We start from the raw sequence: 12,864 nt of genomic DNA on the forward strand, positions 1-12,864 counted from the left end.
CACACACACACACACACACATACAAATATACACAGATATACACATTAGACTATTATGAATAATTAAATATATTTTCATGGACAAAAATAGATTCATTAGAAGTCAGTGATCCTGATAAAGTTTTGACCAGCAGATGAGGAATTGCTGGCCCTGATGGCCCTCCACACACACACACACACACACACACACACACACACACACACACACACACACACACACACACACACACACACACACACGGATATGTTGCTGAATGTGATTATTGGATAGTGGTTAAGTGAGGGTATAGATGTGTGTGTGTGTGTGTGTGTGTGTGTGTGTGTGTGTGTGTGTGTGTGTGTGTGTGTGTGTGTGTGTGTGTGTGTTGAGGTGCAAACACAAAGCCCATACACATGAGTTCTGACTGCAGTTTTTATTTGTGTGTATAACGTTTACGTCGCCGAGGCAGCAACAGTCAGCGTGCAGTGAGAGTAAAAACGAGAGTAAAAAAAAAAAAGTTAAGAAAAAGCGAGAGTAAAAAATTTCTTTAAGGTGCAAAAAACAAAGTCGCTTTTTAAAGTTGTTTTTTTTAATCCCCTAAAACCCACCCACTTCTCAACCCCGTACCCCTGACCCCTGACCCTTTCCTCTAAAAAATAAACAATACTTATTACCTTTCACATTTATGACATCATTGGTCTCTAAAAGTTTGGGAGAGAGACAACGAGAGAAAGCAAGAGAGAGAGAGAGAGACAGAAAGACATAGAGCAACAGGGACAGAGAGAGACATAGAGCAACAGGGACAGAGAGAGACATGGAGCAACAGGGACAGAGAGAGACATGGAGCAACAGGGACAGAGAGAGACATAGAGCAACAGGGACAGAGAGAGACATGGAGCAACAGGGACAGAGAGAGACATAGAGCAACAGGGACAGAGAGAGATGTGGAGCAACAGGGACAAAGAGAGAGACATAGAGCAACAGGGACAGAGAGAGATGTGGAGCAACAGGGACAGAGAGAGACATGGAGCAACTGGGACAGAGAGAGATGTGGAGCAACAGGGACAGAGAGAGACATGGAGCAACTGGGACAGAGAGAGATGTGGAGCAACAGGGACAGAGAGAGACATAAAGAGGGAGAAAATAAAGAAAGAAACAAAAGAGAGAAAGAGAGAGACAGAGGCAGAAATAAAGGAGACATAGGGAGGAAAAAAAGAGACAGAGAGAGACAGTCGTTTACTCGTCTGTCTGTAACAGTATGAAACTTTTCTCCTCCTCACACAGACGCAGACTCACAGCACTGACATTCAAACTACAACAACGAAACCCAGAGGCGTGTCGTCACATACACTTCACTTCAACTGATCAAAAAAAGAATGTAAAAGTGAACGAAACCTGCGGCTTGTGAATAATAATAATAATAATAATAATAATAATAATAATAATAATAATAATAATAATAACAGGAATGTCCCGGGGTGTGAGCGCGATGGCAGTAGTCTGGAAAAGTGACACATGAGCCGAAGGAAAACCCGAATACGCCGTGCTTTTATTAAAGGTGCGGTGTGTCACTTTTTAAAGTGTCTGTAAATGATTCTCTACTGCCCTGGAATTAGCTCCGCCCCCTCACATACAATACACGGCTCGACGTCAGGCGTTTAAACCAAGACGCTTTTGAAATTCTGGATTCTGATCGGTCTGAAAACAATTTTTATAACGGCAAATCTGTGGTTTTTACTCCGTTATCGCTTCTATGGTAACGGTTTAGCACAAGATTTTATGGAAATCACTTTGTTTCCAGTGTTCTGGGGAAACTGACTGTTCCAGCCATATGTGCTTCTTCCCCAAACTGTTAGCACAAAGTCACACATTTGTAAAGACACATTTGTGCACAAAGCCAGTTCCATGAAATTCTACTTTCCGTGGTTTGGTGAGGAGGAACCACTGCTATGGAGCTCCAACCCTATTAAACATCGAGATGAATGTGAACTATACAGGAAACAAAACAACACTGGACCTGTAGCAGTAACTATTGCTTTCCATCACATCACTGAACACTGAAAGGGTCCTGAAGGATAAATACTGCTCGGTTGAAGGTGTGGGCGTGGCCAAGCACCAGTATGTGAATGGAGGGCGGGGCCTGACAACGCTTGTGGTCACGCCCACATCGCCATTGACTTCTTTCATCAAAGCTGTTTCAGAGAAAGTGCCTCAACCGTCCTCCCTCACTTTCCTGTTATGTTTGTTTTAAATGGTCAACATCCTAATGATCAGAAGTCGTTTTAAAAAGAAAAATAAAAACTCAATTGTAAATTGCAAAGCAAGAAAAAGAATTAAAACACAAAATGGAGACCTGGCATGAGGCCAAATAAAACGCTGCATCAAGCTTTAAATATAAACACAGACACATAGAGAAAGGCTTGCATTTCAACATTTACAAATAAATACTTTCAAAGTGTTTCTTTTTTTTTTCTTCTTCTTCGTCTTTTTTTCCTTTAAAACGTCGGCCGCTGGATTCGAGCAGATCGAGGAGCAGGTCACACTGACCATCCAGAAAAAAACAAAAAGACTCAAATGTGTAGGACAGGGACATCCAGACTCACTGCAGGACGCACCGGGTGGGTTTTTGCGTCATCAGGAGACTCCGCTTCGATCTCTTCTTTATGCAAATTTTTAATAAATACAAAAAAGAAAACAAAAACAAAAATATATATAAAAAAAAAACAAAAAAAAAAAAAGAAAAAAAAACAAAGTGTTTACGTGCCGGATTTCATCTCCCATTCCTGTAAGACAAAAATGAACCATATATTAGTACATTTCACACACACACACACACACACACACACACACACACACACACACACACACACACACACACACACACACACACACACACACATATTTAAAATGAGCTGATGAAAGTTGTGTGAAGTCCAAATGAGACGTTTTTGTCTCCAAGAGAAGAACTTGTGTGAGATGGAGAACAGGAGAGAAGATGTGATCAGACTCCCTCACCCCCACACTCACACATGGAGGTGGAAGATGAATGGTTTGGAGATGTTTTTTGGACCAGTGAAGATTCCTGAAAAGTGAAAGTGAACCAACACGGCTCCCATCCCACACTTTAACAGCATGCAGTTCCGTCTGCACTGAAAGTGGAACCGACTTCACTGTACAACAAGACGAAACGAAGAACACGTCTGAGTTCTGTACGTGTTATTTAGAGAGCAGACGGACGGACGTCTGGAGTGATATTTATCATGGAACCACCTGTTTTTGTTTTTTTTTTACTTGGATTACTTGATATTCTTGTAGTAAATTCTCACCTTGACGCTGTAAACACTGGTATGATTCCTGATTCTGACATTTTTATTTGAATGATTATAATCTGTTCTACACATTAAATAAAAACAAATGTATTCATAAACAAGAATGTAAAAAAAAATTGAAATAAAAGCGTCTTTACACAACCAGAACACGCTGAATATTAAACATTTCATTAACATTTTTTTTGTTCCCTTTTTTAATATATTTAAATGTTTATTAATGTATTTATTTTTCTGCATTAAATAAAAAAAACATTTTTATTTACAAATGAAATCAGATGATTTCATTCACAATTAGTACTTTTCATAATAATAATAATAATAATAATAATAATAATAATAATAATAATAATAATAATAATGCTAAATAAATCTGATTACATTTTGGTTAAATAAGTGGATTAATTTATTAATATAATGTATAAATATTAATTAATAATTGTATTTACTTTGTTTGTTTGATTAAAGTTAAGGAGTGTTAGTTATTTTCTGGCAATACTTTTTGTTTTGTGTGTGTGTGTGTGTGTGTGTGTGTGTGTGTGTGTGTGTGTGTGTGTGTGTGTGTGTGTGTCTGAGAAACAGTAACTGACCTTGGCCTTTCGGAGCACATGGCCGCGTACTGGAGGGTTTTTCTGCGGTACTTGGCGTCGCAGTAAGGAGGCGCTGTTGACTGGCAGTGAGCAGGTCTCTGTGTCGCTGGTGTCACAGCTGGAGATGGGAGAGTTATCTACTGTGCGCCTGACCAGCACTGGAGACTGTACACACACACACACACACACACACACACACACACACACACACACACAAACATTATTATCAACAATTATTAGTAATTATACAGAGTGTTCCGGTTTATTATCTCGACTCTTAACCCACTACACACCTGTGGACTGGAGCTGCTGGTTTTGGGTTCAATGGTCAGTCCGAGAGTGACTCCTCCACTCAAAGCCTTCTTCAGGCTCTCCTTCACCTCGGTCAGCTCCAGCTCCAAGTTCACTCGCTCCTCCTCTTTCAGCTTACACTCATCCTCCACTTTCTTAAGCCGCTCTGCCAGCGAGGCCTGAGAGCGCTTACCTACACACACACACACACACACACACACACACACACACACACACATACACACACACACACAAATGAGGATGGGCTCAAAAGTCTGGTTCCTCTCAAGGTTTCTTCTTCCTTATAACATCTAAGGGAGTTTTTCCATGCCATGTAAAAGCTAAAATTAAACTTTAGTGCCACTAGGTGGCGCTCGTGATCCTTCATCGGGTTACCATCACGTTTGTTTTCCGTCCTGTTCGTATTTTGTTTTTATTTTTAATGATAAATAATAAAGTTTAAAAAAATGATCTAAAATGAGCCCCAGAAATGCTGAAAACCTGGTCATAGAGAAGGAAAAAACTAAAAAAGAAAGAACTTTTGTAGAAGAAGTAAAGAAAATGAAATGAAAATCCCCACAACTACAAAGATCAATAATCATAATTCATCTCCTTAACTAACAGAAATGGTCCAGTGGTGTGTCAATCAGTTTTATTTTGCATTTTATTTCTGAATTTATAACCAAACTGAACTCTTTTACAGAATCATCTCAGTTGTAATATTGGACATGCTGAAGCCCATTTTTCCCGATAGATCATCAGTAACTCTGCATCTTCTCTGATTGCACCAACATCATTATTGGAGATCATGAGAGGGGGCACAATCTTTTGCACTCCTCTCTAGTATACAATATAATCTCATTTATTCCTAATTCCTTGATTTATTTGTGAGATGGGATCGTGTTCCTCACCGCTGGTGTTCTCGATGGCCATGCGCAGGTCTCTCCTGTCCTTCTTCAGCTGCGTGAGACGGTTACGAATCTCCTGCTTTTTCTTCATCAGCTCGTCCTCTTTGGCCTGGAGCCTCTTAGCGTCCGCTTCCACTCTGTTCTTCCCGTATTTATACTGATCCACACCTGCAGGAGGACCATTACAATGATCACACTTCCATCCTGACTCTACTCAGATTCAATACTGACTCTACTCAGATTCAACACTGACTCTACACTGACTCTACTCAGATTCAACACTGACTCTACTCAGATTTAACACTGACTCTACTCAGATTCAACACTGACTCTACGCTGACTCTACTCAGATTTAACACTGACTCTACTCAGATTTAACACCGACTCTACTCAGATTCAACACTGACTCTACTCAGATTCAACACTGACTCTACACTGACTCTACTCAGATTCAACACTGAATCTACTCAGATTCAACACTGACTCTACTCAGATTCAACACTGACTCTACTCAAATTCCACACTGATTTAACACTGACTCTACTCAGATTTAACACTGACTCTACTCAGATTCAACACTGACTTTACACTAATTCACCCCTGACTCTACACTGACTCTACTCAGATTCAACGCTCACTTTACACTGACTCTACTCAGATTCAACACTGACTCTACACGGACTCTACTCAGATTCAACGCTGACTTTACACTGACTCTACTCAGATTCAACACATACTCCATTCAGATTCAACACTGACTCTACTCAGATTCAACACTGACTCTACACTGAATTTACTCAGATTCAACACTGACCCTACTCAGATTCTACACTCATTTTACACTGACGCTACTCAGACTCTACACTGTCTGTACTCAGATTTAACAGTGATTTTACTCAGTTTAAACACTGACTCTACTCAGATTTAACACTGACTCTACTCAGATTTAACACTGACTCTACTCAGATTTAACACTGACTCTACTCAGATTTAACACTGACTCTACTCAGACACTACACTGACTCTACTCAGATTCCACACTGATTTAACACTGACTCTACTCAGATTTAACACTTAGTTTAAACACTGGCTTAACACTGACTCTGTTCGCTTACTTGAATTGTTATGCTTCATTGGAGCACAGCTTGTGGTTCCGTTGGTCTTTTTGGGTTGGTTCTTGTCCAGCTTCTGTTTGGTTGCTAAACCATTAAGACTCATGGCTTTCTTTCCCTTCACCTGATTACACACACATACACACACACACACACACACACACACACACACACACACACACACACACACACACACACACACAAAAATAAAAATCTATTTTAAAAAAAGTTGGCAATCTAGTCAAAGTGTGAAGGTTTTTACCCCCACGTCAAATCATTACCATCAGCTAATGTAATTACATTGATAATCTTTAATTCATTCTTCTTCATTGTGTGTGCATTCAGGGTGTATTGCTGAATTACTTATAGTGTGACTCTGGGATAGACTCTGGACTTTGGAAAAGACTGAGCGAGTATACTCTGGAAAAGACTCTAAAAAAGACTCTGGAATCGTATCCAGTTTAGACTATGGGATTGATTCCTGAATAAACTACTGGATCGCTTTCAGGATGGACACCAAGCTGGACTTCAAACTGGACTCCTGGATAAACTACTGGATAGAGTTCAGGATAGACTCCTGGATAGTGTCCACTAGATCCACAGCAAACATTAACCAGGCTAAAGTTCTCACTAAAATGAATGAATGAATGAAATCTTTACAAATTATCCAGAGAAAACCCAGAGTCAGAACCAGAATTACACCCTGGATCAACACAAAAATCTTATTGAATCCAAAATATAATGGAGTTATATGGAATTTAGCAGCGCTGACAACTTTTTCTGACCCCTGATATTTTTATCAGCAATAATATTTACTAGTGAGCGCTTACTTTTACTCTCCATCCTATCAAACTTCTGTTCACGCTGCATTACAGGGCAATGCAACACACTTGGAGTAGTTACTTTCTGCCCTTTTTTGCATACATGCCCATAGTGTTTAATAAATACATCAAAATCTTTCAGTAGGATATTTTAATGAGGTCCTGGGTTCCGGATCAGACAGAGATAGAAACAGAAATAAAAGTCAGAGTTTGTTATGAAGCAGGGAGATTGTGTTAGTCACCTGAGAGGTAGAATTAGAGGCAGAGGAAGCTGAGGAAGAAGAGACAGGTGTTTTGTAATGGCTGGAGGAAGTTGGCGGCCACCTCGGTTTGGACGAGGAGCAAGTCTCCGGTTTGGGGGAGGTTTGGGGCAAGTCCTCATAAAGCTCAGCGTTCTCATAGTGAGACTCCAAAGAACCAAGCTGTCGGTCCTTCTGAGAGACAAGCGAAAAGATCAGAAGCGAGAGAAGAAAGAGAAGAGAAAGAGTGGAGATGGAAAGAAACCAGAGGAGATGGTGAGAAGAAGGACAGAAGGAGATAAATGAAGGGATAGGAAGAAAACAGAGATGGTGAGCAGAAGGGCAGATGAGAAAGAATGATGGGGAGAAAAGAGTCAGGAGAAAGAAAAAAGAGTGAGAAAAGGGTTTGAATAAGGATGGAGGAGAGAGTAGGGGCAGAGAAACAGAGGAGAATGATAGTAGAAGGGGAGAGAGAAAGAAGAGAAACGAGATTAGGGGAGAAAAAAGTGTGATGAAGGAGAGTGAGAATACAATAGATGAGGGTTATGATAACATGACCCGATAAAAAGTGAGAAAAAAGGCAAAGGTGAAATGATGGAGAATGGGAAGAGAAGGGAGTGATTATAATATGCGGAGAAAAAGAAGAGCAAAACATGAGATGGGAGAGACAGATGGGAGAAGGAAGAAAAAAGAATCAATAAAAAGGAGGTTAAAGGAAGAAAGAGTGATGTGTGTGTGAAGAGAAGAAAAAAGAGTGATGAGAATGTGAAGAGAAACGAAAGAAAAGAGAGAGAAGAAGGAGAGAAGAACGGATAGATAGATAGATAGATAGATAGATAGATAGATAGATAGATAGATAGATAGATAGATAGATAGATAGATAGATAGATAGATAGATAGATAGATAGATAGATAGATAGATAGATAGATAGATAGATAGATAGATAGATAGAAAAAGTAGCATAAGAGAGGACAGCGGAAAATCTTGTTGTGTGTGTTTGTGTTGTATGTTCGTGTGTGTATTGTGTGTGTGTTGTATGTTCTGTATGTATTTGTGTGTGTGATGTATGTGTGTGTACACTGTGTGTTTTTGTGTGTTGTATGTACTGTGTGTGTACTGTGTGTGTGTTGTATGTTCTGTATGTATTTGTGTGTGTGATGTATGTGTGTGTACACTGTGTGTTTTTGTGTGTTGTATGTACTGTGTGTGTGCTCTGTGTACTGTATGTGTTTGTACTGTATGTATGTATGTGTGTGTGTGTGTGTGTGTGTGTGGTGTGTGTACTGTATGTGTAGTGTATGTGTTTGTACTGTATGTATGTGTGTGTGTGTGTGTGTGTGTGTGTGTACTGTGTGTATGTGAAGTGTATGTGTGTGTACTGTACTGTGTGTGTACTGTATGTGTGTGTATGTGTACTGTACTGTGTATGTACTGTATGTGTAGTGTATGAGTAGTGTATGTGTGTAGTGTATGTGTAGTGTATGTGTGTGTGTACTGTATGTGTAGCGTATGAGTAGTGTATGTGTTTAGTGTATGTGTAGTGTATGTGTGTGTGTGTACTGTGTTTATGTGTAGTGTATGTGTGTGTACTGTATGTGTAGCGTATCAGTAGTGTATGTGTGTAGTGTATGTGTGTGTGTGTACTGTGTGTATGTGTACTGTATGTGTGTGTACTGAATGTGTAGCGTAAGAGTAGTGTATGTGTGTAGTGTATGTGTGTGTGTACTGTGTGTATGTGTAGTGTATGTGTGTGTGCTGAATGTGTAGCATAAGAGTAGTGTATGTGTGTAGTGTATGTGTGTGTGTACTGTGTGTATGTGTAGTGTATGTGTACTGTATGTGTATGTATGTGTACTGTATGTGAGTGTACTGTGTGTGTACTGTATGTGTGTGTATGTGTACTGTATGTGTGTGTACTGTGTGTATGTGTACTGTATGTGTGTGTACTGTGTGTATGTGTAGTGTATGTGTGTAGTGTATGTGTGTACTGTGTGTATGTGTAGTGTATGTGAGTGTACCGTGTGTATGTGTAGTGTATGTGTGTGTACTGTATGTGTAGCGTATGAGTAGTGTATGTGTGTAGTGTATGTGTGTAGTGTATGTGTAGTGTTGTGTGTGTACTGTATGTGTAGTGTATGAGTAGTCTATGTGTGTACTGTGTGTACTGTCTGTATGTGTAGTGTATGTGTGTGTATGTGTACTGTGTGTACTGTATGTACTGTGTGTATGTGTAGTGTATGTGTGTGTATGTGTACTGTATGTGTAGTGTATGAGTAGTGTATGAGTAGTGTATGTGTGTGTACTGTGTGTACTGTCTGTATGTGTAGTGTATGTGTGTGTATGTGTACTGTGTGTGTATGTGTACTGTGTGTGTACTGTATGTACTGTGTGTATGTGTAGTGTATGTAAGTGTACTGTATGTGTGTGTACTGTATGTGTAGCGTATGAGTAGTGTATGTGTGTAGTGTATGTGTAGTGTATGAGTAGTGTATGTGTGTACTGTGTGTATGAGTAGTGTATGTGTGTGTACTGTGTGTACTGTGTGTGTACTGTATGTACTGTGTGTTTGTATAGTGTATGTATGTATGTATGTATAGTGTATGTGTACTGTATGTGTAGCGTATGAGTAGTGTATGTGTAGTGTATGTGTGTGTACTGTATGTGTAGTGTATGTGTAGTGTATGAGTGGTGTATGTGTGTAGTGTATGTGTAGTGTATGTGTGTGTACTGTATGAGTGTATGAGTAGTGTATGTGTAGTGTATGTGTGTGTACTGTATGTGTAGTGTATGAGTGGTGTATGTGTGTAGTGTATGAGTGGTGTATGTGTGTAGTGTATGTGTAGTGTATGTGTGTGTACTGTATGTGCAGTGTATGAGTAGTGTATGTGTGTAGTGTATGTGTGTGTACTGTATGTGTAGTGTATGAGTAGTGTATGTGTGTAGTGTATGTGCTGTGTATGTGTAGTTTATGAGTGGTGTATGTGTGTAGTGTATGTGTAGTGTATGTGTGTGTACTGTATGTGTAGTGTATGAGTAGTGTATGTGTGTGTACTGTGTGTACTGTGTGTATGTGTAGTATATGTGTGTGTATGTGTACTGTGTGTGTACTCTATGTACTGTGTGTTTGTGTAGTGTATGTGTGTGTATGTGTACTGTATGTGTTTACTGAATGTGTAGCGTAAGAGTAGTGTATGTGTGTAGTGTATGTGTACTGTATGTGTGTGTACTGAATGTGTAGCGTATGTGTGTGTATGTGTGTAGTGTATGTGTAGTGTATGTGTACTGTGTGTATGTGTAGTGTATGTGTGTGTGCTGAATGTGTAGCATAAGAGTAGTGTATGTGTGTAGTGTATGTGTAGTGTATGTGTAGTGTATGTGTACTGTATGTGTATGTATGTGTACTGTATGTGTGTGTACTGTGTGTGTACTGTATGTGTGTGTATGTGTGTACTGTATGTGTGTGTACTGTGTGTATGTGTACTGTATGTGTGTGTGTACTGTGTGTATGTGTAGTGTATGTGTGTAGTGTATGTGTAGTGTATGTGAGTGTACTGTGTGTATGTGTAGTGTATGTGTGTGCACTGTATGTGTAGCGTATGAGTAGTGTATGTGTGTAGTGTATGTGTAGTGTTGTGTGTGTACTGTATGTGTAGTGTATGAGTAGTGTATGTGTGTATTGTGTGTACTGTCTGTATGTGTAGTGTATGTGTGTATATGTGTACTGTGTGTATTGTATGTACTGTGTGTATGTGTAGTGTATGTGTGTGTATGTGTACTGTGTGTACTGTATGTACTGTGTGTATGTGTAGTGTATGTGTGTGTATGTGTACTGTATGTGTAGTGTATGAGTAGTGTATGTGTGTGTACTGTGTGTACTGTCTGTATGTGTAGTGTATGTGTGTGTATGTGTACTGTGTGTGTACTGTATGTACTGTGTGTATGTGTAGTGTATGTGAGTGTACTGTATGTGTGTGTACTGTATGTGTAGCGTATGAGTAGTGTATGTGTGTAGTGTATGTTTAGTGTATGTGTGTGTACTGTATGTGTAGTGTATGAGTAGTGTATGTGTGTAGTGTATGAGTAGTGTATGTGTAGTGTATGAGTGGTGTATGTGTGTAGTGTATGTGTAGTGTATGTGTGTGTGTACTGTATGTGTAGTGTATGAGTAGTGTATGTGTGTAGTGTATGTGTAGTGTATGTGTGTGTACTGTATGTGTAGTGTATGTGTGTAGTGTATGTGTAGTGTATAAGTGGTGTATGTGTGTAGTGTATGTGTAGTGTATAAGTGGTGTATGTGTGTAGTGTATGTGTGTGTACTGTATGTGTAGTGTATGAGTAGTGTATGTGTGTAGTGTATGTGTAGTGTATAAGTGGTGTATGTGTGTAGTGTATGTGTAGTGTATAAGTGGTGTATGTGTGTAGTGTATGTGTACTGTATGTGAGTGTACTGTGTGTGTACTGTATGTGTGTGTATGTGTGTACTGTATGTGTGTGTACTGTGTGTATGTGTACTGTATGTGTGTGTACTGTGTGTATGTGTAGTGTATGTGTGTAGTGTATGTGTGTACTGTGTGTATGTGTAGTGTATGTGAGTGTACTGTGTGTATGTGTAGTGTATGTGTGTGCACTGTATGTGTAGCGTATGAGTAGTGTATGTGTGTAGTGTATGTGTAGTGTTGTGTGTGTACTGTATGTGTAGTGTATGAGTAGTGTATGTGTGTACTGTGTGTACTGTCTGTATGTGTAGTGTATGTGTGTATATGTGTACTGTGTGTATTGTATGTACTGTGTGTATGTGTAGTGTATGTGTGTGTATGTGTACTGTGTGTACTGTATGTACTGTGTGTATGTGTAGTGTATGTGTGTGTATGTGTACTGTATGTGTAGTGTATGAGTAGTGTATGTGTGTGTACTGTGTGTACTGTCTGTATGTGTAGTGTATGTGTGTGTATGTGTACTGTGTGTGTACTGTATGTACTGTGTGTATGTGTAGTGTATGTGAGTGTACTGTATGTGTGTGTACTGTATGTGTAGCGTATGAGTAGTGTATGTGTGTAGTGTATGTTTAGTGTATGTGTGTGTACTGTATGTGTAGTGTATGAGTAGTGTATGTGTGTAGTGTATGAGTAGTGTATGTGTAGTGTATGAGTGGTGTATGTGTGTAGTGTATGTGTAGTGTATGTGTGTGTACTGTATGTGTAGTGTATGAGTAGTGTATGTGTGTAGTGTATGTGTGTGTACTGTATGTGTAGTGTATGTGTGTAGTGTATGTGTAGTGTATAAGTGGTGTATGTGTGTAGTGTATGTGTAGTGTATAAGTGGTGTATGTGTGTAGTGTATGTGTGTGTACTGTATGTGTAGTGTATGAGTAGTGTATGTGTGTAGTGTATGTGTAGTGTATAAGTGGTGTATGTGTGTAGTGTATGTGTAGTGTATAAGTGGTGTATGTGTGTAGTGTATGTGTGTGTACTGTATGTGTAGTGTATGAGTAGTGTATGTGTGTAGTGTATGTGTAGTGTATGAATGGTGTATGTGTGTAGTGTATGTGTAGTGTATAAGTGGTGTATGTGTGTAGTGTATGTGTGTAGTGTATGTGT

At 39.5% G+C, this 12,864-nt stretch overlaps 1 protein-coding gene across 13 annotated transcripts in view; it reads right to left on the reverse strand.

Moving 5' to 3' along the window:
• Nucleotides 1-397: 397 nt before the first annotated feature.
• The window catches only part of afap1 (actin filament associated protein 1), a 98,246-nt gene continuing 85,779 nt past the window's right edge, over nucleotides 398-12,864 (reverse strand). For 5 of the 13 annotated variants that reach the window (XM_083557451.1, XM_083557447.1, XM_083557449.1 and 2 more), the window contains exons 13-18: nucleotides 7,270-7,461; nucleotides 6,210-6,330; nucleotides 5,098-5,262; nucleotides 4,189-4,379; nucleotides 3,896-4,060; nucleotides 2,438-2,762 (exon numbers count right to left, since the gene is read on the reverse strand). In XM_083557451.1, the coding sequence (XP_083413577.1) occupies nucleotides 2,736-2,762; nucleotides 3,896-4,060; nucleotides 4,189-4,379; nucleotides 5,098-5,262; nucleotides 6,210-6,330; nucleotides 7,270-7,461 (861 nt within the window). In that variant the 3' untranslated portion in view covers nucleotides 2,438-2,735. Of the gene's footprint in view, nucleotides 2,763-3,895; nucleotides 4,061-4,188; nucleotides 4,380-5,097; nucleotides 5,263-6,209; nucleotides 6,331-7,269; nucleotides 7,462-12,864 lie in introns of all 13 variants that reach the window. The other 8 variants (XM_083557452.1, XM_083557448.1, XM_083557450.1 and 5 more) reach the window with 3 other exon arrangements.

Source organism: Silurus aristotelis (assembly GCF_946808225.1).
Source record: "Silurus aristotelis genome assembly, chromosome: 12".
NCBI lineage: Eukaryota > Metazoa > Chordata > Actinopteri > Siluriformes > Siluridae > Silurus > Silurus aristotelis.